This window comes from Castor canadensis, chromosome 17, assembly GCF_047511655.1.
Source record: "Castor canadensis chromosome 17, mCasCan1.hap1v2, whole genome shotgun sequence".
Classification (NCBI taxonomy): Eukaryota; Metazoa; Chordata; class Mammalia; order Rodentia; family Castoridae; genus Castor; species Castor canadensis.
The window spans coordinates 11,737,223-11,763,717 of NC_133402.1; the positions used below are offsets into that span (position 1 = coordinate 11,737,223).

The window sequence follows — 26,495 nt, forward strand, 5'->3', positions numbered from 1 at the left end:
AGGCCCTGAGTTCAAGCTCTAGCATTGCAAAAATAAATAAATAAATAAATAATAGACTTCATCAAAATAAAAAACTTCCACCCTGTAAAGGGGACTGTTAAAAAAAACTAAACAAGCTGCAGACAGGGACTAAAATATTTGCCAAACAACTATCTGACAAAGGACTGATGTCCAGACTATGTAATGGACTAACATGGTAACAGAGACAAACGATCTGATAAAATACGGGCAAGAGGATGAGACAGTTCCCAAAGGAAGACACACATGTGGCCCCAAGTCCATCATCACCAGTCATTAGAGAAATGAGCTAATTGCTATGATATGCCACACACCACCAGAAGGGCTAAGTCAAAGACTGACAAAACTGTGTCACTAAGGAAGGGAACTCCCAGGACTTTTCTAGGTTATCAGTGACAGTATAAATGATACAACCACATTGGGAAAAGATCTGACAGTTTCTTATAAAACAAAACACACACCTATCCCAACACCCTCCTTGGTATGTACCCACTCCTTTGTATTTTACATCCCCAGGTCAAAGACTTTCTTCTTCAAAAAATTTAAAAGACTTATACAAGAATGTTCACAGCAGCTTTATTCATACTACCCCCAAGCTGGGAAACAGCTCAGGTGTCTGTCAGTTGGAGAAAGAATAAAAGATCTGTGGCATATGCACACTCAAAAACAATGAACTGATTCATGCACAGCCTGGATCAGTATCGAAAACATTGTGCTGAGTGACTGGAGGCTCACACCTTGCGTGTGTGCGTGTGCGTGTGAGCATGCACACACACACATGGTTTTCGGAGTGGGGCTCAAACCCAGGGCCTCAATCATGGTAGGTAATCACTCCACCACTGAGCTACAACCCTAGTCCCAGCTTATACCATGAACTTTCTAGTTCAGTTTTCATGTAGTTCTAGACAGTTAATCTGTGGAGGAAACTCAGAGTTGTGGTTGCCTCTGGGGGTGGAGGAGTGGGACTGGGGTAGAGTAGGAAGAAGCACAAGGGAACATTCTGGGGTGAGTAGCGGTGTCTTGATAGTTGGAGTTGCACTTACTGGTAACTTACTGGATTTCACTCTAGGTTTTATGTCCAAATGTCCCCAAATATAAACAAATACTCAGTTCTTGCTAATGACAAGCATGCAGTATTTAGGAAGGAGTATGCATTGATGTCTGCAAGTTACAAGTGCATCAAAAACTAAGATGAGTTGATGGATGGATGGATGGATGAATGATATATAGTAAAGCAAACATAGCAATGGTAATTGTCCAGCCCGTGGTACGAGTGAGTGTTCACTGAATAATATTCTGTGTGTCTGAAAATTTTCACAGTAAGATACTGGAGAAGTGGAGACTGGACAAACGCAAAACTATAAAAACATGTATAGCCGCAGTGTGTGGTCTTTACTCCCATTCCCCAATCCGAGAACGACAAAAGGGTTCGCAGGGAGCCACAGAGGTCCCCATTCCACCTGCCTGCAGGTTTAGCTGTAATATGCAAGAAGCCCTCAAGCCCTTCCCCACCCATGCTGCTCCCTGAACCTCAGACCAAGTCCAGAAGCACTACCGTGGGCTTTATGCTCAGGTGGTGAGAAACGCTGGCGTGTGTTTGCAGAGGGGAAGGGTCAACCAGTTCATATGTTTTGAGTCAGTTGATGCAGTTGGGAAAACACGCTGGGCATGTGTGAGGGGTGCATTGAGTACTTAACTGTAACCCAAATTCCAATGTCTACCTCTATGGTAGCTCCAGGGACACAAGTAGATACAATAAGGGTTTCAGATCAAAAATATAACCTTTGATATCACTAGAATTGTCATGTGTGCATGACCACCCTGTGAGAGTAGGGTTATCATCCTGATTTTATGAAGGAGGAGACTGAGCTGAGAAGGTAATGCATCCACAGGGACACACAGCAGGAACTGGATGCAAACAGTGAAGGCTCTAGAGCATGTGCCCTTTCCAGAAAGCATTCTGGCCAAGCTCCTCTTGACCATTCTGGCAGGGGTGCGACATGTATGCCTTGGCAAAGCTTTCTGAGCAGGGAGTGTGTGTGTATTCCTAGGTGGGCCTCAGGGTACAATGGAGACTTCTATCTCCTCAGGGCAAGAGCTGCACAGGACAAAAGGGTTTACATCCACCACACAGGGCCTGCTTACTAGGCCATGTACACTCACACATGGGGGACCCGTAGTCTCCAGTGTCAGGCACTCTACTCCCTGCTCCTCCCCATGAGTCTGAAGGGCCCACAGAGCCCAGCAGCCCCTCAAACCCCGTTTGCCTCCATCAAAAGTGAACTTTACCTTCCCATTGCATTGTGAGCAATGGCAGCTGCACACATGTGCGTATCCCTTCCCACCAGCTCTGGGTTTGGAATTCTGAAGCCACAGAACTCTAGGAGAAGAAAAGCAGCAGAAAGGGGAAGGAAAAGAGAAGGGATACGAGGCTCTTGTTGGGGAAAGTGCCTTACACACCTGGGCCACATAATAGCACCAATTCAGATGGGAGTTTCAAGGCCCCCAATTCCTCCCACCAAATCCTCAGCCAGTGACCACCAAGACTTAGCTCCAGCACTGGGGATCTGACCTACAGTGGCAGGTACCAGGGTGAGAGGGAAAAAAGAAAGAAAAAGAATGAGCGAATCCATCATTCACTTGTTAAAAAGAGAAAGAAAACCAGAGGGTTCTACGAAAATTTTTTTAATTTCATTTTTTGGAAATAGGCTTTTCATTTTTATTTTCACATACAAAAATGTTGCATATGTAACAATGATCTACCAGAAGCAGACTGCTGAAGGTTGAGGTTGTCACTGTGGTGCTGTTCACACGAAGGGCTGATCTGTGCAGCTGGTCATGATGTTACTCACACATGCACATGGATGCACGCACACACACACACAAACAGGAGAGGAGCGGGTGGAGCTGCTGCAAAGGGAGCCCAGTGCTGCACGTAAGAACAGAGGGACGAAATACTGCAATATCCCCGAGAGCTAGTATCTCAGGAAAGGTAACGAGGCACCTGCTGAGCTCTCCCATGTCGACACCAGAGGATGTCTTCCTACGGGCAAGACAAGCCGGGATGCTGCCTTCAGGCAGCTAGGGCGGGAAGCAGCGGCTACACTCTTTCCCCAGAATAAGATTGTGACCTCAACCTGCCATGGTCCCATAGTCTGAGCAGGAGAGGATGGGCTAGCACCTTCCTCAGCAGGAAAGAGCTCAGCCCAGAACAGGCGACCAGAGCACCCTGAAGCTCGGCTCCCAGTCGGGTGGATTCTCAAACACTGAGCCACAGGAAAGGCCTCCCACGAGCAGAGTGGTACGTGACGAACGGGTCAATGACACACGTGTTCCCGCCAGCCCAGACTGTGGTGCTTGTCAAGTTAGTTTTGATTAAAAATGAAAAAGAAACAGCCACCAAAATAAAAACTGGTCTTTCCAGGAGACAGTCTTGGTCCCCCCACGCCACATTTTATTAAATACAATACAGCATGGCTTCCAGATGTGCTTGTTGCTCTTCCTCAGCGCTGGCACCAGTGGTGGCTTTACTCAGGCCTTGGTTACCACGTGTCAGGGACTTCAAAGAGCTTGGCAGGGCTGTCCGCTCGGCTTCCTGGTGGAAGAGGAAAAAGGGCATGAGAGAACACACTGTGGCTGCAGGCAGCCTCAGTGAAAGGGAAAGGCAGGGGGCCAGCTGCTGGCCCCACTAGAGGAAGTCACAGAGGTGCCCAGCTGGGATTAGAGGAGTGCCTCCCTTCCCTGCTCTGCTGCCTGCCTCCATCTCTCAGTTTACAGGAGTCTGAACATGGGCTCAACAGTTGCACACATGAGACCTTCTCTGCCTGCAATCACACTGGGTACTTAATTCATGTAATCTCCCTAAGAGCTCACCAGGGTGCTGTCAATATCCTCACGCTAAATGCAAGAACAGGCTGAGGAGATGCAGAGGGTCTGGACGGTTTCTCAGCACCAAGTTCCCATGTGCAGATCCAAGATGGAAAAGCAGCTGCAGTTTCTTTCTGAATTTCAGGGTCCTCTGGACCGGAAGAGATCTTTAGTTGCAAATGCTTTCCTTGAAGTCAGAAACCCTTCTTTTCTACTCATGCCACTTTCTGTAAGAGTGGCAATGCCAACTGCTGGGCCACAGCAGTCTAGACCTCTGTGAGTGTGAACCAAGTCAGGGAAGAGTGCACTAGCAGTGGAAAGTATGCAGCCTGGCTCACTGCGCAGGGGCTGTTGTGCCTTGCTACAGCCATTAAACAGGGCGGCAGGAAAACCAGCACAGCTTCTCTGTTGACTGTTAAGGCTCCAAGACAGATTACAACCTCAAACTGCAACAGCCTAACTGCCCTTCAACTGGGAAGTAGAGAAACAAGTAACATTACATCCTCAGAATGGAATATTACTCAGCAATAAAAAGGAATGGGTATGAACTAATGATGCAAGCAACAGTACAAATCTCAAATGCACTGCACTAAATGAAAGAAGTGAAGGGCACCTACAGCACGCTGCCGTATGAAGACATTCTGGAAAAGGCAAAATAATAGTGACAGCAATTCAGCAGTTGCCAGGATTAAGGGATCCAGAGAAAGGACTAACCACCATATAAGGGAATTTTCTGGAAAGAGAATTGTTATACACATATGGGTTTTTTGGGGGTGGGGGGTAGTGCTGGGGATTGAATGTAGGGCCTTGAATTTACTAGGCAGGTGCTCTACCATTTGAGCTATGCCTTAGCCCTTTTTGCTTTGGTTATTTTTCAGACAGGGTCTCACATTTTTGCCTAGGGCTGGCTTCTGGCCACAATCTTCCTACCTATACTTCCCAGTAGTTGAGGTTACAGACTTGAGCCACTATACCTGGCTTGTTGGTTGAGATGGGGTCTTGCTAACCTTTTGCCCAGGCTAGACTCAACCTGCAATCCTCCCAGTGTCTGCCTCCCAAGTCACAGGTGTTCACTACCAAACCAGACCCTTTGTTCTATACCTTGATTACAGTGGTAGATATATGACTGCACACAGCTGTGCAAGCCATCAAACTGTACACCTAAAATTGATGACTTCTATTGGGTGCAAATTATCTTAATAAAGCTGATCATGCAAAAGACATTAGGAATAATATTTAGAAAAATGCAGTCTGGTCAGGCCCAGTGGCTCACACCTGAATCCCAGATACTCTGGAGGCAAGGTAAGAGAGGATTTTAGTTTGAGACTAGCCTAAGCAAAGCCAGCAAAAGACCCCATTTCACTCAATAAACCCAGGCATGGTGGTGCATTCTTGTGGTCCCAGCCACATTGGAGGCCCTGGGCAAAAGCACAAGAACCTATCTGAAAAAGAATTAAAGAAAAAAAAAGTGGGGGAAGGAGCCTGGGTGGGGGAAGGAGCCTGGGTGGGGGAAGTGCCCCAAGTGGTAGAGCACCTGCCTAGCAAGCAGGACACCCTGAGTTCAAACCCCGGTACATCCAGCAGGGGATTAGCACATGCCAGTAGTCCCAGATACTTGGGATAGGAGGATTGCTTGAGCCCAGAAGTTGGAATCCAGCCTAGACAACATAGCAAGACTCTGTCTCAGGAGAAAAATATCCAACAAAATTGTAGTATGAAATATTATGCTGGTAACTAAGATTATTTGACCAAAAGTGTCTGAAATGGGAAAAAACAGGATACATATTGTACAAAGGGCAGGCTGTCAACTATGCAGAATATGACAGGCAGAGTAAGAACACTTATTAACACAAAGGCGTGTTGGGAGGCACACACTTTCAATCAGCAGTGCTCACAAAGGCAGTGTGGTGGACTTCCCAGGGGAGCAAGGACAAGATATGCATTCAGCATGTTCCTGAGCCCAGCGCCTCCCTCTTGGGCCACACTGAAGCTGAGGGCCACATTTTAACATAGCTATTAAGAAGCTCCTTGGGAGGTCACTGGGCGCACATGGAAAGCTGCACCTGTCGCTCCTGTTTGTGACTTTAATGAGACCTGTAACAGCCTGAGGAGATGACCGCCCTAAGGGCTGAAGCTTGAAAGTTCAGCAGATTAGTCAAGATTTCAGTAAAACTGAAAAAGGACTAGGGGAAAGATGTGCACAGTGTCTCTACTTGCAGGACAAGAAACAACCATGAATAGTGCCTGCACCTTCCTTTGGGCCAGCTCTGTGGGTGCCCCCCAGGCAGGTGCTGCTGCAAACTCTAGCTGTGGGCTGTCCAATATTTCTTGGCGAATGCTGAGCAAAAATGAGTGTTATGGAAATCCATCAGGTAAGCTTGACCTGGGAAAACCACCATTTCCAGCAAAACAATTTATCTCAGTACAAATGACATGCAATAGTTTTCTTATGTACCAGCCAAGAATGTACCTTAAATTGCTCAGAGGAAAAGTAGCTAGTACTACTAGTCACCAAGAATCATAATTCATATAAAAGGAGGAGACTTGCACCATACATTTGCTTTGTGAAAACAAGAGAGAAGCAACCACACTTAAGAGAAAAATACTTGCTGAGCACATGGTAAGTATGTAACAGAAGCCCTGGAGGGAGCAATAGCTTGGATTTTTATCGAGTGAATTAAAACCCCAGGTTGGTTTGTTTCTGATCTAGAACAGTTTTAGAAATACTCACCCACTGAAGAGTGGAGCAGTGAAGGAGTTCTGGAGTCAGACAGCCCCACACCCACCAGCTCTCTCCTCTGACTTTGTAAAATGTACATTATAAGCCTCACGTTCCTCTCTGTAATTGGGAAATAATGACATCTCTGCCTCTCTGCATGTTTATGAGGGCTACACAAGGGCTGGGAATAGAGCTCAGCGGTAGAGTGCTTGCCTGGCATACATGAGGCCTTGGGTTCAATCCCCAGCAGTGCAAAAAAAAAAAAAGAGAGAAAAAGGCGGCTCCTAGCACATCAATACATGATATAAACATAATATAAATATGGTTATGTCTTCTCCTATTTAGGTACTTTTATTATGTGCAAAGGGGCCTAGCATTTAATTCCTAGTATGTCTTAGATATTAAAAAGCTCAGTATCTGAATACCTGTCAAGATGCTGAGCACTAGACTCACTTTCAGTGGGACACGGACTGGGCCACACTGTCCCTAACACTTTAATACCAGGCAGAACCAAGCCCACTGGCTCCTGGCATGGCCAAACACCCTGAGTAATCAACACAGACCCTTTTCAGGTTGGAGCTTTGTGCTTTCACTCATTAGAGGGCCTTCCTCAAGGAATTGAACAAGCATACTGGCTGATTCAACAGGCTCAGTGCATGGTTTCCTGACCTATAGCCTGCAGATACTAACAGGATTAAATGCTTAAAACAAAGCAGGTGAAAAGGACCCTTTAAGTTCTGACCTGCATGGTCAGAAGACCTCGCAAGGTGAATGGCACTCCAGAAAAAAGCCCAATTCTCCCAGGTTCTCTGATTCAATTAAAACGTGTCAATCTCTCTCTCTCTCTCTCTTTCCCCCTCTCTCAGCAGTACTGACAGAGAAGTACAAAATTTACATTTTTTTTTTTTAGCTCAAATCTTTTGGCAGTGACAGCTTTACTGTCAATGGGGGAAAAGTGATTTTATTACAGTATCAGAAGTTCAAAACCCTAAATAACTTAAAGAAAGTTTCACTTAAATGATGAACTATAAAAGAAACTAATCTCTCAATACAGTCTATAATTAGGTGCTTTAATTTTAGTATTTTTAAAATTATGGTATTACAGGAGAAAAACCAAAAAACTTGTCCCTGAGAAGGGATAAACTGGGGCTGTGGTGTGACTCCAGTGGTGGAGTGTCTGACAAGCAAGCATGAGACCCCAAGTTCAAATGTCAGGTCCACCAAAAAACCAAAACACAACCCCCAAACAAAAACAAAACAAAAAACAAAAAAACAACCCAATATAATGTGACAGAAGGGATAAATGAGCAATTCATGAGACTGAGTGATGAAGGACAGGGATACAAGTTCAGAGTAATTGCTAAGTCATGCTAACAGTCAATATTTAGCAGTTTTGAGTTTATACAGATGATGGTGGCACTACATTTTGAAGACTACCAAGTCAACAGTTTAGAAACCTCTCCAAAATCTAATTTATGAAAAGGATGGGAAGCAAACACCCAGATTCACAGGAACAGCTAAATGCACAAAAATCAAGGCTTCAAACAAGAGTTTAAGTTTTCTGTTAAATTAAGCTTCAGCACAATTTATAAAAAGCGTATGCAACATTTTTGCTGCTTCTGTGATTTCATTAGTATCAATGAGATTCAGAAAACTCCCTGCAGCCAGATCGCTACAGATGCAAAAAGAAAATAACTAAAAGGTTCTTAGCTCCAGTTCAAACCTAGTCCCACTGCCTGACTGCTGCCTTCCTTTGGTTGACTGAGAGCTCTTCTTAGCCAGGGCAACTGTCACCATGTGGGACAAAAGAGAAAGAATGATAACTGCATTTATGCCAGTGCTGCTCTCATCCTAAGTGCATAACACATGATGGTGAGTGTGACAGGACTTAAGGGCTCTGGGTCCTGGGCAAGTCATTAGCCCTTTGGGCCTCTGTCTTCTTAATCATAGAATGGACAATGATGACTGCTTCACGGATTGAAATGAAAGCATAACAAACACTCAGTAAGCAATGACGATAGCCACTGTCATTGTGTCTGCTGATTGACCAAGTCATGGCCACCATCCCTCAGCGTAGGGAGTGGCCTTTCAGAGGTAATGCTGTGGACCATCTCTGGTCTGTGCCCCCAGGCTGCACTAGGCTGGGGTAGAGATGACACGGGGCTGGGCTCAGGCAGGCCTGGGCTCTGCTTCTAAGTGGCCACACGGAGCCAGACACTCACATCTCTAAAACAGGGATGATGGGTCCTCACCTCAGGGATGCTGTGAAAATCTAGTGAAATAAAGGGAGAAAAACTCCTACTACATACACTCTGGCATGTAGCAGGCTCTCAACACATGTTAATTTTTCATTGACTTCTTATATAATTCTGCTCCTGAGAGAAATCCAGGTTGCCAGGGGAGCTGCTGGGGATGTGTGAACTCTGCTGCTGAAAATGACGTGCAGGAGCAGGCTTCCGTGCAGATCTAAAGGCGCATTTTAAATGCCAAAGCTACTTTAAACACACCAGCAAAATCTCTAAACCATGCAGGAGAGAGACCATCAGAATGGACTAATTATCTTCGGTGAGGAAGCCTCACCAGCCTCTGTACCAGAGCCAGGCCTTTCCAGGGTTCCTAAAAACATCTCTCATGTGGGTGACCACATGGGCTCTGTCCTCAAGGAAATCACTGCTATCATTTCTCCCCAAAAATATGAGTTTCTAGAGCACTGAAGCAGTACCCAACCCCACGATTTTAGCAAGTCCAATACTAACCTGCCAGAGAAAGCTCTTTCTTCATTCTTTTCAATTTCTTGGCCTTTTTCCTTCCCTCTGAGAGGGATTCTGCACAGGAATCTGTCTGTTCCAGCTCAGAGTCAGAAATCTCCCCTGATACTCCGTCCTCCAAGCCAGCTTGTCCTGGACCAGTACTCAAATTTCTCTTTCCTGCTGTGCTGGTGGCTGAAAAGCTGAAATGCACAAAGTGGAGCCACATGAAAGGTGTTAAGAAGAGCAGGAAGAACAGCCTGTAACAATATTTAATACTCTTAATCTTATTAGCAATTAACTAACGATCAGGTAGGAGCCGAAAGCTTACCATGACAAGCTTATTCAGAAGCAAGCTCCACACTGTGTTGTGAACAGCTGTATGCAAGTCCAAGCTGTTCCTAGTGGTAAGAACAAACTTTTATAGGAAATCCTAAGTCTCTATTTTGATAAAGTCTGTTAACAGAAGAGTAGGGCTACTCCAACAAAACCATAGTGCTGAGTGCATGAGTCAGAAGGGGCAGTATTATTTCTGGACTGCTTGTGGACACAGAACCCAAGAATCCTTCAATCTGCTTGTTCACAGAACGCAAAGACAGAGTAGTTACAGAGCACATCCCACCTTCGTGCAATCCTCTTCTTTTCCAAAAAGGTGACGTGTTAAATTTATAATGAAACCTGGTTTTGTTTTTAAAGCTTTATAGGATTTGACATGTTGAATTAAATCAGATTATGCGTCCTGGTTTTTCCTTAAGAAAATATGTTCCCTGAAATATAACTTGATAAAAAACAGTCCACATGGCCGGTGAGTCCTGTCTCCTCTAGATGGGTCTTGTAAATAGGTTATTTATTATGAAAAGCATTTAAAAAAATCAAGGCATTCCATTTAAGGGAAGCCTTTTAAGCAAAGACAGTGGGAGTGAGGTGGGGGAGGGAGGGAGAGAGGGAAGGGGAAAGAGAGGGAAGGAGGGAGGGGGAGAGAGAGGGCGAGACAGGGGTGGGGGGAGAGAGAAAGAGAAAAGGAATGAGGATGAATATACATGAATATACACCTGATATGCACCTGTTAGTCTCCTCCAGGAAGTAAATCCTCTGAAATATTCCATGTATAACTCTGGCTGCCCAATTATTCAAGTTCACGTGGTTCCTGCACTTACATCTTCTCTGCACTTGATGACTATACTTGACAATTCATCCATGTGAAGAGGATAAACTGCTTCCCTATGGGTTCTTCTAAGTCATCGGAAGTGGAGGAGATATCTGACAGATGTGAGTGCTGGCTGGCCCTCCCTTTGTGCTCTGTTTCACATCTGTACACAGAGGCTTTTGTTTGTTTTGTTTTTTGGGACAGAGTCTTACTATGTAGCCCAGGGTAGACTTTAATTCATGATTCTCCTACCTCAGCCTCCTGAGTGCTGAGATTACAGCTGTGTGTCACCACACCAGTTATACAGAACTTTTAGCAACATCTATTTTACTGAGTGGCTATGAAGAAAAGGGAAGATTTCAGTGGCAGTATCTGTGGGTGGGGGAAGGACTGTTAAAACTTCATGATAAACTCTACTACTTAAAAATGGATAATACATCACCAGGCAAGATGTATTATAATTCCAGCATACGGGAAACTAACTCAGGAGGATCATGAGTTCAAAGCCAGCCTGGGTTTGAGAGCATGTCTCAAACAACAGACTGATGAGACTTTCAAAAAAGGTTTTTTTTTTTAAAGGGCAGACAAATTTGGTTGATTTCAGAAAATTTACACAATTCAGAAAGCATAAGTACCTAAATAATAAGGACCTATTTTTTGACTGCAAAAGAGGAAGAGGCCTCAAAATTTCTTCAGAGCACAAATTCCAGAACCTGGTAGACTTTTACACATTTACATTATGTTTCATGAAAATTCAGCCAGAACCAACAGCACTGAAATATACTTCATGAAATACAAAGTCCAGAAGTAGCCCCAAGTGCAGACAGAAATCTAGTGCATGATAAAGGTGGTATCTCAAATTATGGGGAAAGATGAACTTTTAAAAAATGCTGATGGGACAAGTGGAAAAGACTACAATTAGAGCCATTCTTCATACCATACAGAAGAGTAAGTGCCCAATAGATCAGATATCCAATGTAAAAAATGTAACTACACAAGTACAGCCTAGCTGTAGAAAAATATTTTCTTACTATGGCTTAACACACAGATGCAATAAAAGACTTATAAACTTGAATGCATAAATATAAAAACATTGTGCATGGTAATAATATGAGCAAAATAAAAAAGACAAATGACAAATCATGAGAAAATATTGACAATAATGTCACAAATAAAAGCTTGGTGTCAGGCAGGGGACAGCTCAGTGGTGGAGTGCTTGACTGGGTTCCTTTCCCAGCACACAAGAAAACAAAACAAAATAAAAACAAAAGGCCTTCTTGTTGAAAGGGTTAATATTATTAACAAAAATAACTCAAAACTGAAGAGACTTAAAAATCCTATAGAAAAATGAGAAATCTATGAATAAACAACTCACTGTACACACAGTCCTTAAGCATGTGAGAAGGTGCTCACCTCCATGAAGCAAACGAGACACTGAAATACGGTCTCTCACCCACTAGCACTCGTGAAGCTGTCCAAAGTCTCGCTGATCAGCTTGTTAGGGAACCTGGGAGAACAGCATCTGACAAAGCCTGGTAAGAACGCAATACTCTAACTGAAGAGACAGTGGCAACACCTAACAAAACCACGTGCTCATGTGCTTTGAGCCAGAAATTCTACTGCTAGGAATTTAGAAGATAACCTCCAACGATGCAAAAATATCTATGTATAAATTATTCACTATAGCATAATTTATAACTGCAAAATGACTGTCTTAAGAATAGGAAACTGGGTAAATACATGATAGTTCATACAACCAGTGAAGTACAAAGCAGTTACAAAAGAGAATAAAGATGTCAAAGAATGGGAAAAGACCATGGAGTAATTTTCAGGAAAAAAAAAAAAAGACGTAAAAGGCAAAGTATAAAAGAACAAGTTATGAACTTAGTATTTCCAGTCCTAGGTAGGTGTGGCAGAAAACTGCAAAAAAAAGTCCTGAAAGCTTTTAGTAGGTTTGTTTTGTTGTCAATGACTAAAGCAATTATGAAGAAGATACGTGATAGGACTAAACATATCAGCAAGTGTGCTGATGATGGAAGACTGACATACAAACACTGGAATGAGGGGAGGGAAGGGAAGGAAGAGCCTGAGGGCTCTAGAACTGGAGCTGTGAGTTTGGGCTTCTGATTTCTACAGTTAAGTGTGCATGCATATGTATTCATATATGTATACACAGACCGGGAACACATGCATGTAGGAGTGTCTACTCACACACATCTTTCCCAGCTCTGTTCACTGAGAGGACCGAGAAGGACACCCCTGTAGCAATGGGCACCGCTAGTATCCAGATCCTAATTTCTGGCACATTCTCCGCTAAATGGAACTAGAAAGTAGCTGATTCCAGGGACTGGGCAGAGGAGCTATAAAATGAGCCTGAACTAGCTCATAAACACCAGAGAGAAACTGCTCAAGAAATGATGGGGCATGTCCCAGGACACAAAGGAAATATCTTGAATGGCTGCTGCTGACCAGATCTGGGACCACTAGAGCACAAAGATAACTGAAGGGCAGTAATAAATTTTAAACCATCGAAAAAAAAATAGGAATTCACATATCTACATCAATATATATGGAAGGAATGAGGGACGGAGGGAGGGACAGGGAGAAAGAGAGAAAGGAAGGAAGGACATTGATGTGTGTGTATGTACATGTGACTAATAAATGCACTATTGGCCTATTTAAAACAAGGCAGAGCATCTTGACCCATTAACAAACTCTCATTTGATAAAACTTCCTCTCTCCAGCTGCCCAGGCTCACAGGCTTGGGGATGGTGTCTAATCTGTTCCATTCTTCAATGCCACAGCCCTTGTTCCTCCACTGAAATATATTTAACAACATTTCACCAACACGGTAGGCACCTCAAGGTGCTAACCTTGCAGACACCCCAAGGTGCTAACCTGCCTGCCACTGACCCAGCTCTCTTATCACCTGCCACCACTGTGGGCCAGCACATCTTACCCTTGGACTCCTACAAAAGGGTCCCAATCTGCCAGTCTCCCCCTTTTCTCCTTTTTCCAGTCTCCATTTCACTTCAAATTCATTCCCTCCAACTTTGCCAAAGTTCTTTCAAAGCAGAGATTTGATCAAGACATTTCCAGCTTAAAAGCTTGCATGGCTCTCCACTATAAACCTAAATTTAACCTGCTTGGCACAACATCCAGGATCCTCTACCATCTGAGGTCTAATCTGCCTTTCTAATCTTCTCTTCCCCTCACACCTACACAGGCCGACCTACTGAGCTCCACTAGATGCTACCTCCTGCTCTATCCTTCCTGTCTCAGTGTCACTGCTCATGCAAAGCCCCTGCTCTCTGCTCCTTTCTGCTCAAACACCAAGGTCTTCCAAGAACATTCACCAACCCGCTTAACACTCCTTCCCTCCCGTGCTCCCACGATGCTCTGCTCAGCTATCAAGACATTTGAGTTAGTCTTCCTTTTATAAATGAACAGACTGAGAACAGCACAGGTGTCCATCAGCGGGACAGCAGACAAACTGAGTATGTTTATACTATGAAATATAATTCAGCAATAAAAAATAAAGAACACCACACCAAATGGCAGAAGCATGCTGCTAAGTGAACGAAGCTTCACAGAAAATCCCAGAAAAGAGTGGGTATTTCATAATCCCATTTATATGAAATTCCAGAAGAGGCTAAACTAACCCATGGAGAAATAATTTCAAAAGAATGATGGAGGTGGGAGGGTAGGCAGGTTTGGACTGGTGGAACATGAGGGAACTTTCTGGCATGATGTTAATGTTCTGTAAGAGTGTGCTTTTGACAAAGTTAACACTTCACATTACAGGAAAGGCTGGGGATATGGTTCAGTGGTAAGAGTCTGTGCCTAGCCTGCACGAGGCCCTGGGTCATATCTCTCTCTCTTTCTCTCTCTCTCTCTCTCTCTCTCTCTCTCTCTCTCTCTCACACACACACACACACACACACACACACACACATGAATTAGGTGGATATTTTACAGACGTAGGTATTGAGTGCTTCAATTTTAGCATTAATTACAAATGATGATTTTGCAGGCCATTGGTAGAGTACAATGTTTTTATTCTGACCACAGGTTACTGTGGTATTTTTTGGCTAACGAGGCCCATGCTTCTGCAACATTCCTCTCCACAAACACCTCAGTGTCTACTATGCAGCAGGGTCTAAACTAGTTGTGTCTCTTTAAAGCTTACATAGTATTTATGTAAACATTAAAAAAATTAATTTACAATGTATTGCTTAGTTCCTAACCTAAGCTTCTGCTCTCAAATAAAAATCCTTTGCTTCCTAGGAAAGGCTGTTGTTATTGGGCATCCTGCCTGGGAAAGTCCTCAGGTATGTGTCATTAGTACATTTCATGTTTTTCTCCATAGATTAATATATTTAAGATGCTAACAAAATTTGCTCAATGCATGTTTCACTATCCTCTACTAAAAATAAAAGCTGTGACTGTATCCCACAGAACTAAGTAATTTTAGATCAAAAACAGTTTTGTTGTACACTGAAAACCAGATATATGTAATACTGCCTATCCAAAAGTGATTCTTCATTGTTTATACATTTTGAAGGTACCAGGGTGTGTGTGTGTTTGAAGATATAGATAAGGTATTCTTTTACAGATTGATTTTAAATGCCAGAAGTTAAAATGAGAGACAGCAAAAAATTTTGCATGCACAATTATAATGTACAAAGTAAGCTAGTTTATAATGAAGTATGTATTCAAATCCATATAATTAAAAAATAAAATATAACTGATACAATTCATATATCAAAATTAAATGTTAACTTGATTTGTATTTTTGCTAAAAGTTAAATTTCCGTCAACTACCTATCAAATTTTGTAAGGGTGACCATCTCCACTAACTACTTTGTTTTAGTAAGAAAAAATGTTTGATTATAAATAGATCATATTTACAAGCGCCTACAAATTTTTTTTCCATAAAACATCAAAAATATGTAGCTGCCACATGAAATTTGGGTATTAGTCACATGCAATGAAATCCATTATTTGAAGCAACCAGTTCAATTACCTTTGGAAAGTGTACATTACCATGTAAGTAATGGCTACGACAATCAGGATTTCCCTAAAAGACTGCCTGTGCCACTCCGTGCTAAGTCCACATCCTGGCAACCACCAGCCTGTTGTAATCCTCGGAGTCTTGCTTTTTCTGGAAGTTTGTGTGAATGGAATCACACAACACTTAGTCTTTTGTGTTTGACTCTTCTTGCTCAGCTTAATATTTTGAAAGCAAGCCACACTGTTGAAAGTACTGGTATCTCATTCCTTTTATTGCCGAGAAGCAGTATTTTGTAGTATGACTATCTCACAATTTGTTTATTCATTTGCCAGTTGATGGACATTTGGGCTGCTCTCAATTTCTTATTATAAATAATGCTGCTATGAATATTTGTGTAGACGCTTTTTTGTGAATATAAGTTCTCTTTCTAGGACAAATACCTAGAAAGTACATGATATGTAAACATACACTCACAATGAGTGTTTCACTTTTTGGGAAACTGCCAAACTATTTATTGACTGTTCTTATGTCTTACTTATTTATTTTTTTGCAGTACTAAGGTTTGAACTCAGGGCCCACACCTTGAGCCACTCCACCAGTCCTTTATGGTGATGGATTTTTTCAAGATAGGGTCTCATGAACTATTTGTACAGGCTGGCTTTGAACAGCGATCCTCCTGATCTCTGCCTCCTGAGTAGCTAGGATTACAAGTGTGAGCCGCTGGCTCCCAGCTAAAATTTATATTCTTTGACGTACCCATTGAAATCTTCTGTTCTCATCTACACCCTTTTTAAAAGCTGGGTTTTCTTATTACTGTGGTTAAGAGTTCTGCATATTTTCTGAACACAACCACTTTATTACACGCGCATTCTACATTTTGTTGGACTGTGGCTTCTCTTTATAGTTTCTTAATATAGTCGTCTTCATAATCCACATGGGATGGGCTCCAAGGGCCCCAAGATACCAAAATCTTCGGATGCTCCAGTACCCTCTATGTTTCTGCATAACCACCACATCCCTACATTACTTACAAAGTCTGTTTAGGAACCATGACAAAAGAAAAGGTCTATATACATTCAGCATAGTCACAACATTTTTCTAATATTTTTATCAGAGACTGACTGAATTCACAGATGCAGAACCCACAGGTAAGGAAGACCCCTGTAGAATCTTTTGGAGAACATATTTAACTGTGATATTGGTAAATCCAATTTACCAAAATTTTTTATGGTGAAATCTTTGCCTAATCTAAGGCACTAAAACGTTCTTTCATCTTCTAGCAGTGTTAAGAGACGTTAAGACAGTTTTAATTCTTAGCTTGAGGTCTTCAAGTCATGTCAAGTTCATTTTGTACATAGCGTAAGAGAAACACAGAATTTCTTTTTTTTTTGCATCTTCCTTATTCAATTATTTCAGCACTATCTCAAATATTTTCTGCCTACTTTATTAGCAGCATTTTCTTAGAAAGTGTTAATTTTTCCAAATTCTTGACCATTATTAACTTCAAGATTCAGAAGTGAGAAAACAGAATTCCCAAATCATAAATTACTGTTTTTCATAGCAATTCATTATATATTTTTAAATAAGCAATCATAACCACAAACAATGGATCACTTTTCTGTGATAAGATTATATTAAATGTTCAAGGGATCAATTCTTTAAAGTAAGATACGAAAGTGTATAGTTTATATTAGGAACTGTGGTTATGAACACTACGAAACAAAATTATATATCTATTTCAGTAACATGTAAAATAGTCTATTTGATACAGACATTTAGCAATGGGAAAACATTAAAAGAAAATATCAGCACTGAATGGACGCCAAATAAATTAAAATTTTAAAATACTGAAAGCCAGCACAAATGCTCCAAATATTTAAAAGCTATTCTGAAGTATTTTAAAACACACAAGCAATAACTCTTAATATTTGTTTTGTGACAAATATACCAAATATAGAAGTGTTTCTCTGTGTTGTGCTGATGTTGGTCCAATGTTCAGTGTGTCTGAAGCAAACTGAAGCTGGGTGTGAGACTACATATTCCTTCATGTACACTTATCTTCTTTTCTTTTCTTTTTCTGCAATTTGAACTGAGGGCCTCACGCTTGCTAAGCAGGTGTGCTATGTTGGGCCACACCCCCAGCTCTTTTTGCTTTAGTTATTTTTCAAATAGGGTCTTAAGTTTATGCCCAGGCTGCCCTGGACTGCGATCCTCCTATTTATGCTTCCCTCACAGTTCAGGTGACAGGCATGCACTATCACACACAACTTCATTGGCTGAGATGGGTGTTGTGAAGTTTTTGCCTGGGCTGGCCTACAACTGTGATCCTCCTGATCTCCGCCTCCCAAGTAGGTGGGATTATAGATGTGTGACACTGTGCTCAGCCGCTTGCTTTTCCTTTTTTTTTTAGTGATAAAAACCTTTAATCCTTTTGCTTTAATTTTGACTTTGCTGTTAAAATTGATACTGCTTTTCTTAATTCAGATTTTGTGTCAGTTGGTTTCATGGTGAAATATTCTGCAATGATATTCACACATTTTCTCTTTGCATTCTTCTGTGAGAGAATTTGTATACAAAGAGTTGTAGCCTACATAAAGTACTTGAACACCAATGAACGTTATTGGGCTTGACACTGTAATATCTGCATCTACTAGCAAGGCTAGCAGCGCCACACAGAATCATGTTTCAAGACTGTCAATTTAAGGACTGCTTCCACAATTTATTACTTCCAAGATTCACAGAATTTTTATAGTGTTCCTATATAAATTTGATATATTTTCACTGGTAGGAATGACTTACTGAAGCAGCAGACAGGCACTAAACACACTCATGACCCAGTGACAGCTACAAGCAGGACTGCCTGCTTTGATTGTGTCCTCTGTGTTCTCATCTAGTTCTGGAGGCATTCATCTTTGACTCTGTACTCACTAGTATTCTTGATCTTGATTCATTGCCAATGAACTCCAATGAACATGTTGACAGCTAAAACTTTAATTCTTGGAGAGTTTTTCTTCTCCTGATTTCTCAACTGATTTTTCTCACAATGTCGAATAACATACAAATATCCCTAGAAATGCCAGAAAGGAATGCCTACATGGAAACACCACTGGAAATTGGTTGATCACAGGTAAGTGGCTGCATTTCTGGCCTTCTGTGCCATCTCATTGCCAGTTTGTCTTTCTTTAGACATTGTCTTTGTTACTGTAGCTCTATAGTGAGTCTTACAGGAAGGCAAAGAGTCCCTCAGCCATCAAGGAGGCACACGCTGCTGTATCAAACAGCAGAACCCTTTGATTTTTGAGGGGCTGCTCAGTTTACAAAATTCTCTCCTTTCATATTTGCATGTGACCATTTTTGGTGAGCAAGTATTTACATTGCTTCTGCAGACAAGGAACCTCTTCCTCAGAGAAAATGGCTTCTCCCAGGTTTCAAAGCTAGTGGGTGGATCTGAGATGTCTGACCTCCCAGCCAAGAGTACCTCTGGGGCCGCTTTATAACCTCCCTGCTCGCATCCTGCCAGGGCTGCGCAGGTCTCAACTGAACAGGGACCCCCACAAGAGCCTAAGCCTCTACCTGCGCTTCTTCTTTATATTCAGATTCATTCATTCACCCTCCTCAACGCCCACCCATCATGGGAATGTAAGCTCCATGAAAACAGGATCTTACACTCACAAGACAGTCAGTCCTGTCAGGCCCAGTTCAGTTTGCTTATGGATGAAATAAGCAAGTACATGCTGTCCCAAAAAAGCAACAAGGCAAATGACAAACACCAAATTGCTTAATCTGTCCATGGTTATGCGTAATATTAGGATGGCTTATGTCCCATTGTAAAGGCAGCTAACTTTTCAGCTAGGCTGAATAAAAATATATTCCCTAAGGGAAGAAAGGAATTTCCCACTGTGCAAACTACCTCACACAGCAGAATGAACGGAAAAATGTGGGTAGGTGGGAGTTAGAATAAGAAAGCATTTTCTTATTGTATTCACAAACACTCAAGATTTTTTGGAATGCAAATTCCATGAACATGACTGTTTCTGTGTTTTGGGGCATGATCTCAGTGGAAGGTGGGGGTATTGGACAGACAGAAGCCAATTCCGCAGAGATCACCAATAAACTATGGTTATTTCTAAGAGAGAATTTGAGTTTGAAAAGTAAAGTTAACATTAAGTAAGACATGTCTATATGACAGCTACACAGTACTAAAGGCCATGTCTTATAGAATGGGAGCATGCATTTGTGCGTGCATGAGAGAAACAGAGAGAAGACATGAATGTGTTGTCTGAGTATGTGGTCAGTCTAGGGATGAGTAGCAGTGAACACGAGATAGCATACTTTTTTTTTTTCCTCTGAGAACTTGGCATGGCATTACTGTACCCAAGTTCCTAAACAAATACTTCTGAGCATAAAGGAGCAGGTAAGTCCAGATGCAGTACTGGTGAGAGATCACAACGCTCCACTCTTACCAGTAAACAGACATCCAGAAAAATTAGGAAAGATATGCTAGAACTACACAATACCATGGACAAAATGGACTTGACAAGCATTTACCTAGCATTCCATCCTTCAGCAGCAGATAACACATTTTCTCAGCAGCCCATGGAACTTTCACCAAGATACATCACATCCTAGGTCATAAAGCAAATCTCAACAAATACAAAAAAATCTAAATTATCCCCTGATCCTAACAGACCATAATGGAATAAAATTAGAAACCAAGGGCAAGAAAACCATAAAACCATCCAAACTCATGGAGAGTGAACACCACATTTGAATGATCAATGGGTCATTGAAGAAATTAAGAAATTCCTAGATTCAAATAAAAATGAGAACACAGCTTACCAAAACCTGTGGGACACAGCGAAGACAGTCTTAAGAGAGAAGTTTATAGCCACAAGTGTGTACGTCAGAAAATCAGAGATCTCAAATAATCTGATGATTCTAAAAGTTTTTCAAACTCTTAGAAAAATAAGAACAAGCCAATCCCTGAAGTAGAAAATGGAAAGAAATTATAAAAATTAGGGCAGAAATTAGTGGAGTGGAGACCAAAAGAATGATACAATGAATCAGTGAAACAAAATGTTGGTTCTTTGAAAAGATAACAAGGTCAACAACAAATCTTCAAGCAAACTAACCAAAAGAAGAAAGGAGAAGACCCAAATTAATAAAATCAGAGACGAAAAGAGGGATATCATGAGACATCAATGAAACCCAGAAGATCATACAGGAATATTTTGAAAGCCTATACTCCAGCAAACTGGAAAATCAGGATTAAAAAGATAAATTTCTTGACACATATGACCTACCAAAATTGAACCAAGAGGACATAAACAACTTAAACATATCTATAATGAGTAACAAGACTGAGACAGTTATGAAGAACCTCCCAAAAAAGAAAAGCCCAGACCCAGATGGATTCACTGCTGAATTCTACTATACCTTGAAAGAAGCACTAACACCAATGCTCCTCAAACTATTTCAAAAAATACAAGGGAGAGGAGTATCACCAAACTCATTCTATGAAGCCAGTATTACATTCATTCCAAAACTAGGCAAAGATGCTCAAAAAAAGAATGTTATGGGCTGGCAGAGTGGCTCGAGTGGTAAGAGCACCTACCTGGTAAGTGTGAGGCCCTGAGTTTAAACTCCAGTGCCACCAAAAAAAAAGAAAGAAAGTTATAGGCCAATATTCCTTATGAACACAGACTCAAAAATCCTCAAACAACAACAACAACAACAAAAATTTGCAAACAATCCCACAGCAGGGGAAAATAGAATTGTCTTTATTTACAGATAAAATTGCCTAAACAAACAAATAAAACCCAAATAACAAGTGAAGTTACTAAGGTTCAAGAATACATGATCAAAATACAAAAATCAGTTATATTTTTTATATGAGCAGTGAATGACTAGAAATTGAACTTTAAAAACATGCAAGTTACAACAGCATCAATAGGCAAAATACTAAGGACAGCTCTATAAGGCACATGCAAAATGTGTGCTGAAACTTCACACTGCTGAGAGAAATCAACCAAATCCTCACAATAAGGTACACAGTACAGTTAAGATGCGAATTCTACACCAGATGATCTAGAAATTCAACACAACTCTAATCAAAGAGCTAGCAGGCTTTTTGTGCAAACTGACAAACTGACTCTGAAATTTGCGTGCCAGTAAAGGACCTAGAGTAAACTTTTTCAAAAAGAAGAACAAAGCTGAAGGATATAGTAACAGATTTCAAAACTCACTATAAAGCTACAGTAATCAAGGCAGAATGGTACTGATAAAAGGTCAAATATACAGATCAAAGAAATGCAAGAGTCCAGAAGTAGAACCACATATATAGGGGCCAAATATTTTTGATATTTGGAAGTCAAGGTAATTCAATAGGGAAAGGATAGACTTTTCAAACATGGTGCTAGAACTGGATGTCTATATACAAATAATAAACTTGTATCCTTGCCTCACACCATACATAAAAATTAACTTGAAATTGATCATATCTAAAGCTAAAACTGAAATTCATGAAGCTGCTAGAAAAATAGGACAAATTTTTTTTCTGACCATAGTTTAAGCAGGACTTTTTTCTATAGAAACTGCACAATCCTAAGAGCAAAGATATCTAAGTCAGCTTCTCACATCACTGCTCTACACAGGAAAACCTACGGCTTCTCGTTCACTTGCAGTTTACTCCTAAGCATGAATGGCCAACAATGATCAGATACTTGAAGAAGTCTCTCATGTGAGTAACAACAACCTAGAGACCAATATTCAGACAGAAAAAAGCAGCTCTGAGTGAGAAGAGATTTGTGTCAGTAGGGAGATGAGGAAAACGTTAAAAACTATGGCCAGTCTTACTGTGCACATAGTACAGGACAATAAAAATGTTTACACAAGCTAAAAAAGTGCAAAGCAGCATAACAATCATAAGAAAAATTCGTTTTTCTGTGACCTTTAAGAACTGTCAAAACATTACAGATTATCTTATTGTAGGTTAAAACCAGAGAAATGAAGGGGGGAAGCAAAAGCATAATATACTTAGTACAGTGCAACTTAAAACATTCAAAATGGCTGAGAATTAAAGTGTTTTATTTCTCTGTAAAAAGCTTATAAACAGCATGCAGAAGGCTGAGGTAGGAGGATCATGAATTTGAGGCCAGCCTGGGCTACAGAGTGAGTTTAAGGTCAGTCTGGGCTACATATTGAGAGCCTTCCTCAAAAAACCAAAAATCAAACAACAAAAACCCAAACCAAACCAAAAAATCCTGTGCCCATATAATGTTACAGTTGAATTATCAAATGAAAAAAAAAAAAAACAGGAGAAAAGACAAATTTCTTGCTCAGAAAAATTCCAAGCAGGGCACTGGTGGCTCATGCCTGTAATCCTAGCTACTCAGGAGGCAGAGATCAGGAGAACTGCGGTTCATAGCCACCCCAGGCAAATAGTTTGCAAGATCCTATCTTGAAAAAAAACTAACACAAAAAAAGTGCTGTAGCATTTCATATAACTGACAACACTCACTCCTGTACAGTTTAAATTTTCTCTAGATTACTTATGACAATATAAAGGCTATGTAAATGTTTGTTGCTCTATATTGTTTAGGGAATAACGGTAAGAAAAGTTTATACATGTTTAGTACAGATGCAATTTTTTAAAAATTAAATTTAAAGTGGCTTAACAAATTTAAAATTCAGGGAAACCCTTTCTCCCACACAAAGAGTTCATAAATTTGGACAACGTAGCACATTTTTTTTTCATTTAAAAAGATCATGTTGAAAATGCTAAAAGATGATGGCCATTGATATCAGACCAAATTCTAAGAGGCAGTGAGACCCTCAAGCAGCCAGGGCACCAGGGTAAGGTTACTGCACTATCCACAGTTTACAGCTTGATTCCTATACTTCACAGGAAAGAATGAGACTCTGAACATTCAGAAACTTCTCGATAATGGTCCCAGGTAGATTTTGAAGTATTCAGCTTCACCTGACATTGAGCATTTCTTTCTCATTGGCCTTTTAGAGTCACAGCTGTTTTCTTCTCTTCATCACAAAGTATACTGGAAACCTTTGAACGTTGTGACCTATGAAATCTAAATGCACTCATCATATATGATGAACGTGCAATGTAAATAGCTAGAGGGTATTCATGAACTATGATACCACAAAAAGACAGAATATAAAAGAAATCAAAGTAGTCCTCCTCAACTATGGACACAGGACAGCCGTTAACAGATGCATTTTTTCCCCCCAAATATTTTTGATTCTCAGTTGGCTGGATCTGCAGACGTGGAGCCCACTGGTGGTGGACACAGTCACCTCCAGGTTCCCAAGAGCTCCACGAGAATACAGCTTTATTGTTATGCTTCTGCTCATGTAGTTATAGCTGCTCCCCATTCCTGAGAAGAATGCATCGGCCTACAATCCAGTCTGTAGCCACTTCCATTATCAGGATTACTGTGGTATTAGTGTGTTCCATAATTATTAACACTAACAAACAGAAATGTCACATAAGAAAAATTCAATGTCCGTTTATTAAAGAACAAAATTTATAGCATCAGTATCTTACTCCTGTGATCGATGCTCTGTGGGGTGTGTGTGCATGTTTGGAGTAGTAGGGCTTGCACTTGCAAGGTAGACATTCTACCACTTGAGCCATGCCTCCAGCCGTTTTACACTGTTAGTTACTGTTTGGGTAGGGCCTCATGTTTTTGTCCAAGCCAGCCTGGACTGTGATGGTCCTACCTATAGCCTCCTACATAGCTGGGATCACAGATATGAACTACCACACCTGGCTTGTTGGTTGAGATGAGTTCTCACTTTTTGCCCAGGCTGTCTTCGAACTGCAATCCTCCCAATCTCTGCCTCCCAAGTAGCTGGGATTGTAGGTGTTGTCTGCCACTGTACCTGGAAATGCTGTGTGTTTTTTGTTTTTTGGTGGGAATGGGGTTTGAACTCAAGAGCTTCATGCTTGCAAAACAGGTGTTCTACCTCTTGAGCCATGCCTCTAATCCATTTTGCTCTAGTTATTTTGGAGATGGAGCCTGATGAAGTATATACTTAGGCTGGCTTCAAATCACGATCCTCCCAATCTCAGCCTCCCAAATAGCTAATACAAGTGTGAGCCACCAGAGGCAGCGAATCCTGTGGACTTTTGAAGACATTCCATCTCTTTGAAAATTGTCATTTTGGGTTCCTTTAAGTCCTTCCTTCATTCATTCATTCATTTTGCAGTACTGGGGATTTAACCAAGGACCTTTCACATGCTCTGCAAGCACTCTACCATTTGAGCCACACCCTCATCCCTCTTCTGTTTTCCTTATAAACCTACTAATTCCAACTTGAGAAGGAAAGAAAGCCCCATACTGTCAATTCGGCAGCTCAAATTTGGAAATAAGCAAGTGATGACCAGGGAAGGAGGCAGTGCCTGGAAGGACCCAACTACTCCTCTGCTTGTGCATTCAACTTTATCTGGGTCCTCTTGATAAAGTGGTCAGAGCAAACAGAGAAACTAGAGATGAAAGAAGAGGACAAAAAGAAGGCTATCAACCATGTGGAGAACTCTAAATCCAATGGCTTCATTACACATCATTAATTGAGCCACTCTAAATGGACATGCATGCTATATATTTAGGCAAATTCCAAATAAGACGGCATTGTTTGTACTACGGATCTTAGCTGAAGAATCAACAGGGTGGAAGGCTTCACAAGAAGGCCAAGAGAACAAGGTGCCAACTGATAGGCTGCTCATGACAAGAAGATATAATTGTGCTCAGTCAGGACCAAGAACCACCCCACCAAGAGATGCTGACACCAAGAGATCACGTGCTCCTGCAGTCTTGGGTTGGCTTGTAAAGACTCTTCCGGGGTTAAATTGTGGCTACAGCAAACTAGAGGCCAATTCCCTCCAAGAATTCAGAGTCACGAATTTAAGAGGATATCTTTATGCAGTGAACGTATTATAGCCAATGAGGCTTATCCAAGGTGCAATTTTTGCTAAATGAATTTAAGAGGATGAACTAACACACCTCATGGTCATTCATGAGAATTTCCCAGTTCTCAGGTGGAGGTGTGGCTCAAGTTGTAGAGTGCCTGCCTAGCAAGTGCAAGGCCCTGAGTACAAACCCCAACAACACAAATAAACAAACAAACACACAATAAAATAAAATAAAGAACTTCTCAGCTCTATCACACAGTCATCTGATTTAAGATAAGGTGGCTTAAATATGATTTCTGCAGCACCGCATGGGATGGATTTCCTTTTATTTCTCCCTTAAAAATGTGACAAGGAGGCTGAGGCATGGGGATTGCAAGCGTAGGCTACATAGTGAGACCCTGTCTCAAAACAGACAACAAGCAAGCAAATAAAGAAAAAACAGTGATAGTGAATGCACGAATAGTCTTTGGATCTGAGATGTCCCAAGGCACCACGCATCTTCAGGTGACTCTTGGTCTAAGCAGCAGGCAAGGCATAAAATGAGTAGATATTGTGTAGCCATTCCTCTCTTTCTCACCTTTAGCAACGTGACTCAAAGTATTCTTGGTCTGGCTTTATAGAGTCAAAAAGAAAAAGGCAGTGTGCTGGACTTCAGTATGCAAAGGTTGAGTCTCAAGTGCTCTTGCTCTACCATCTGTTAAGGCTTTCTGAGTAACCACACGCACCATCCATCATGACTTAGGTGCTGGAATGCTGACAGGAATAAGCAAGAATCCCCGACTGTCTCTTTCTTTTAACTTGCTATAATCATGGACAGCATCTCAGGAGGCATTTCAGTGGCCAACACGGATCATGAAGGATGTCTAAGGAAGGAGCAGCATTCTGGAACATGCCTGAAGGGAATTGGAAGCCAAGGGCTGAGGGCTGGAATATAGGTTCTTTTATTGGTTTTGTGACTCTGAGCTAGTTTCTCAAGTAGGAAACAGGTAACTGTGAGCATTAAATAAGAACACAAATTACAATAGTGCATGTTACAGCTCCTGGCACATGGT

At 41.4% G+C, this 26,495-nt stretch overlaps 1 protein-coding gene and 1 pseudogene across 3 annotated transcripts in view; one reads left to right on the plus strand and one right to left on the minus strand.

Moving 5' to 3' along the window:
- Window positions 1-2,687: 2,687 nt before the first annotated feature.
- The window catches only part of Parn (poly(A)-specific ribonuclease), a 149,715-nt gene continuing 125,907 nt past the window's right edge, over window positions 2,688-26,495 (minus strand). For all 3 annotated transcript variants that reach the window (XM_074060055.1, XM_074060053.1, XM_074060054.1), the window contains 2 exons: window positions 9,361-9,554; window positions 2,688-3,613 (listed from right to left, as the gene is read on the minus strand). In XM_074060055.1, the coding sequence (XP_073916156.1) occupies window positions 3,561-3,613; window positions 9,361-9,554 (247 nt within the window). In that variant the 3' untranslated portion in view covers window positions 2,688-3,560. The remainder of the gene's footprint in view (window positions 3,614-9,360; window positions 9,555-26,495) is intronic.
- On the plus strand, window positions 25,446-25,570 carry LOC141418642 (U4 spliceosomal RNA; annotated as a pseudogene).